The 5,290-nt window shown below is 42.6% G+C and overlaps 2 protein-coding genes across 2 annotated transcripts; both read left to right on the top strand.

Moving 5' to 3' along the window:
• F5147DRAFT_651121 (uncharacterized protein) lies at nucleotides 1-452 on the top strand (the record flags this gene model as incomplete). Its single annotated transcript, XM_041433511.1, has 2 exons — nucleotides 1-203; nucleotides 332-452. 2 exons carry the CDS (start codon nucleotides 1-3, stop codon nucleotides 450-452), a joined length of 324 nt encoding a protein of 107 aa, XP_041295066.1.
• Nucleotides 453-696: 244 nt separating this feature from the next.
• F5147DRAFT_572924 (uncharacterized protein) lies at nucleotides 697-942 on the top strand (the record flags this gene model as incomplete). The annotated part of the gene is made up of 1 exon (XM_041431123.1): nucleotides 697-942. A coding segment is annotated over one exon (246 nt), but the record flags the coding sequence as incomplete, so codon positions are not given.
• Between the last annotated feature and the right edge of the window lie 4,348 nt (nucleotides 943-5,290).

The following is a 5,290-nucleotide window of genomic DNA, read 5'->3' as shown; positions in this document are numbered from 1 at the left end:
ATGTTTCATAAGCGGGTCAAGAAACTGACCGAGAAGGCTGCCCAGGCTGTTGCAGAAGGAACCCAAAAGCTAAAAAGGAAAGTTAGCACTGGTAGTCAAGAGCCTTCACTGGCCAAAAAATCAAAGCACATATCTTTAAGTTCCCCATCCAAGTCAAAAGAATCATCCTCTCCTCCTTGCACCATAGAAGCTGAGCTCGGCAAGTTATTTATCCTTCACATATCATTATGTTAATCAGTTTTAATTTCACAGACAAGCTGAAAAAAAAAAGGTGGACATCACCAGTTTATTCATTCTTTGAGCCAATACCAAGCATTGAATATATTGGCAGGCAGCACTCCCATGTATTCAAGTGCATGGGAAAGGGTTGTAAACAGCACATTCAGTGCTACCTTGACAAAGGCAATGCAAAGTCTACCAGCAACATGGCCAAGCACACCAAGAGCTGCTAGAACACTTAATAGATACTATTCACTCACTGATGCCTCTGAAACATACCATGTGGCTATGGGTACGCTCTCGTCTACTCTTCCTTCTTATGATGATGCTAACTTCATGCTTTTTTCACTGGCAGTGCTTCATCCCCAACACAAACTTCGATACTTCTGGAATGCAGGCTGAGAGACTGAGTGGGTTACCATGGCTGAACATCTCATATGTGAGCTGTATGACTGGTTATATGACATAATAGTTTAATGTTTTCAATGCAGCTTTGCAGCAACGTCTGTTGATGTCGAGCGTATTTTCTCTCATGGATGGCTCATTCTTTCTTATGTGCATTCAAGACTTTCGGCACAAATGACACGAGCTCTTTTTTGCCTTGGAAGTTGGAGTTCCCTCAGTCTGGTGAAAGACAAGGATGTTACTGCCATGACATGTAAGCCTGACCTCGAAGGAGAAGAGCGGGAGTTGGATGAAAGCTGGGATAATATTAATGTGTAGTTTATGCAGGTCTGAATTTGCCATACTGGTGCAGGAAGGCAGGGGTCCAAGAGACACAGATTTTAACTCTGGTGACAACTTGACTAAGACCAATGAAGATCGATGTCTGAGATATTGTCTATGAGCAAACATCCAAGGTATGTTCTCATAGAAAAAATGTGACATTCAACAGGTTTCAAACCTGTTGCATTCCAATAGAAACAGATCTTGATTCTGTTACAATAAATACTTGGCCAAATACAACTTTGATCAGCTTGCAAGCAAACCGACCATCAGCATATTTCAAGGTGTGATTTCATATCAAAAAAATGTCACAACTGGTATGTTTGAAACCTGCATGGTCCAAGAGAAACAGATTTTGACTCTGGTAATCACTTGACAATGACATCTTTAGCAGGTTTTGAACCCACGCAGACAGATTTAGATTCTGTTGTATTAACTGCTCGGCTAAGACCAGTTAGATGCACCCCCAATGGACTCATTCAGAAGTGAATCCTCAAGGCACATTTATCTGCATTTTGTTAGTTCTTTTATTAATATGGTCACCGTGATTGATTTTTTTATTCTACTCTTATTGCAAAAAACATCAGACTTCTTCTGAGCCTCTACTTCAAGACCTATTTATCCAGCAATTGCTCCAAAAATGTGGTGATGGCAGACCACCATGGTGGGCTGATAATGTAATGTTAGAACTGACAAAATGCAGATAAATGTACCTTGAGGATTCACTTCTGAATGGATTCATTGGAAGTGTGTCCAACTGGTCTTAGCTGAGCAGTTAATACAACAGAATCTAAATCTGACTGCACGGGTTCAAAACCTGTGGAAGATAAAATTACAAGTGGTCATCAGTGTCTAAATATCTTTCGCTTAGACTGCGCAGGTTTAAAACCTGCCAACAATAACATTTTTTGGTTTTTCTTGCAAAAAAAGTCATAATACCAGCAATAGAATTGAGGACTTCTGAGTCATTTTAAGATTCGTGTGGGAAATGTGAAGGTGTGATTTCATAGAATAAACATAAAAATGTTGTTATTGGCAGGTTTCAAACCTGCACAGTTCAAGAGAAACAGATTTTGACTCTGGTGACAACTCAACTAAGACCAATGAAGATCAATGATTTAGATGCTGTCTTTGAGCAGATATTCAAGACATGTTCATATTCTAATACAAAAAATGCATCACTCAACAGATTTTGATTTTATTGCAGCAAATGACATGGCTAACATCAGATGAGACAAGTTTGACAAAATCACTCATGAGAAAATTATCAAGATGTGTTTTCATAGAAAAGATATTTTAGCATTGGCAGGTTTCAAACCCACACATTCCAAGAGAAACAGATTTTGACTCTGGTAATCACTTGATGATCTCATCTCCAGCAGGTTTTGAACCCACACAGACAGATTTAGATTCTGTCATATCAACTGCATGACTAAGACTAGTGAAATGCACTTCCAATGGACCTATTCACAAGTGAATCCTCAAGGCAGTTCTTTCAATAGTATGATCACCATAATTGATTCTTAGGCCTGTTCATCTGGCAATTGCTCTGAAAAAGTGCCGATGGCAGACCACCACAGTGGGCCAATGATATTTGTGATGTCTTTTGGATTAATAACTGAGTCATAAATGACAACTGACAATGGAAGGATCACATGTGATTGGACTCAAGGAGGATGTTAGAAATTAATGTTAGAACTGACAAAATGCAGATAAATGTACCTTGAGGATTCACCTCTGAATGGGCTCATTGGGAGTGCATCCAACTGGTCTTATAGCTAAGCAGTTAATACAACAGAATCTAAATCTGTTTGTGTGGGTTCAAAACCTGCTAAAAATAAAATCTGCAAGTGAACATCAGAGTCAAAATCTGTTTCTCTTGGACTGTGCAGGTTTGACACCTGCCAATGATAACATTTTTATTTTATGAAATCAGGCCTTGACATTTCCTCGTAAATGAAATATGTGTTTTTTCCTGGGTGAACATAGCTTGACATTGACTGATGTGTACTTTCATGTTGTAGCTTGCGCTCCCAAACATCTGCTTTATATGATGTTTGTGAATGCACTTTTCTGTATCCAAGAACATCTCTGGCTCCATGTGACATGGCTCTGCATCCTGAGCACAAATACCTCAAATCATGCTTTAGGGTTTCTATAGCTTTCATCCCGCTGCCATGCAGTGTAGAGACTGACATCTCTGTAGCCTCGTAGAGGCCATATCTACGACACACCTTAAAGTGCAGTTTGATGCACAACTCATGCTAAACACCCCTCCAATCATTCCCTATGCGAAGCACAACTCTCCCACGTTAAGTGCGCACTACTTTCCCACACAAAGTGCCGCATTTGCATATGCCTAGTGCACTTTCCCACACTTTTTCATATCAAACCATATTAGACTTTAATCATTTGCTCACCATCATGTCATGGACCCTTATTACATATTTTACCTACTCTCCTTGCTACCACTTTGGCTCCGCTTCAGGGTTGCATTTTTAGACATATATAAGCACCTGTAGTTCATGTTTTACATCATCGAATCATATAGAAGCTCCCTACACCACACTATCAGTGTATAGCTCATTTGTCCCGGTGTAGGGATTCATTTCTGGCTGGGCTTGCAGAGACTGTTTTTACCTTAGTGTTATGTTTGCACTTTTGTAGCTTACATAATGAAGTTACCTTTTCACCAGTTCTACTATGAGTCTGAGTATTCAGCAAGTTTCTATCATATTTCCTCTTCTCTGAGCCTTGAGCCTGGTCCAGAAACCCTTTAGGGTCGAATAGCAGCTAGGTTCTGCAAGACCCAACATTGTTCAGACTTACCATCTGAATTGTTGAACCTTCACCGGAGATCCTGAGAAGTGGATATGAGATCAGGTATCCAGATATCGGATCCAGATGTGTGGATATGCAAAGGTACAGAGATTTGGGTGTATGGACATCTGGACAGATAAAGAATGTGGACAGGGGGTCCAGACGTCCAGATGAGGCATGGGAACATTGTTGGATGTAGGTCCGGAATACGGGATATGACACTGGACCTCAATGTGATCATGATGAGTGTGAGGGTCCACATAACAACTAAAAGGGATTACTGAGTAAAATCAAAGCTTAAAAATGATGTGTACATACCAACCAGATAGCGATGTGATTTGCTGTGAAAGACCATCTAGGCATATGCACGGGTATGGGTAACCCGTGCGGGTTGTGGGTATGGGTACTACTGGGGTATGGGTAGGGGTCTGCATTTTGGGTACCTGGACCCCCACCCACACCCGTGCGCTCGGGTTTGACCAGTACATTACCTAATCAAGAACGGTACTTCCACTTGTATATATTGCTAATGCTTACACCTGCCTACTACAGCGTGCTATGCCCCTCCATCTTCTTCAACACAACACCTACCCTCAAGTTCCACAGACAAAGTGAGTTTGTTGATCCTCCTTCGAGTTTGAGCCACACTGATCCAAGTTGATGCCCGCCATTTGCAGTTCATGAGTCCATCGATCCTCCTTTGAGTTTGAGCCACACTGATCCAAGTTGGTGCCCGCTGTTTGCAGTTCGCGAGTCTGTTGATCCTCCTTCGAGTTTGAGCCATGATGCCTGCAGTTCGCAGTTCGTGAGTCCGTTGATCCTCCTTCGAGTTTGAGCCATGCTGATCCAAGTTGATGCCCGCCGTTTGCAGTTTGTGAGTCCTTCGATCCTCTTTTGAGTTCGAACCACGCTGATCCAAGTTGATGCCTGCCATTTGCAGTTCATGAGTCCTTCGATCCTCCTTTGAGTTCGAGTCACGCTGATCCAAGTTGTTGCCTGCTGTTTGCAGTTCGTGAATCCTTCGATCCTCCTTTGAGTTCGAGCCACACTGATCCAAGTTGTTGCCTGCCTTTCGCAGTTCGTGAGTCCGTTGGTCCTCCTTCGAGTCTGAGCCATGCTGATCCAAGTTGTTGCCCGCCCTTCACAGAATCGCAGTTCGTGAGTCCATCGATCGTCCTTCTACTCAAGCCATGCTCCTGGTGAGTTTTTTTTTAAATTGAACTCACATATACTACAGCTAATAACATCTACGCCCTATAGTATCTGTAACCCACGGGTACACCCTTGATGGGTTGTACCCCGGGTCCTTACTTCCCTACCTACTGTGCAACCCGTACCCTTGCTGTGGGTGTGGGTTTACCTCAGGGTGCAGGTGTGGGTTGACCTGCTGACACCCGGGGGTTCACCCATGCAGATCCCTAAGACCATCGAAGGCCTCATGTTCACTGCCCTCATAACTGAGGTCCAGTCCTTCCTTGCCTGGGGGTGCCATATATGGTATTAAGTCAGTGGCGGTGTTAAGAAC

The sequence above is a fragment of the Suillus discolor genome, assembly GCF_016758755.1.
Source record: "Suillus discolor strain FC423 chromosome Unknown F5147scaffold_16, whole genome shotgun sequence".
Classification (NCBI taxonomy): domain Eukaryota; kingdom Fungi; phylum Basidiomycota; class Agaricomycetes; order Boletales; family Suillaceae; genus Suillus; species Suillus discolor.
The sequence above is the reverse complement of the archived record's forward strand: the minus strand, read 5'-3'. Positions and strand labels throughout refer to the sequence as shown.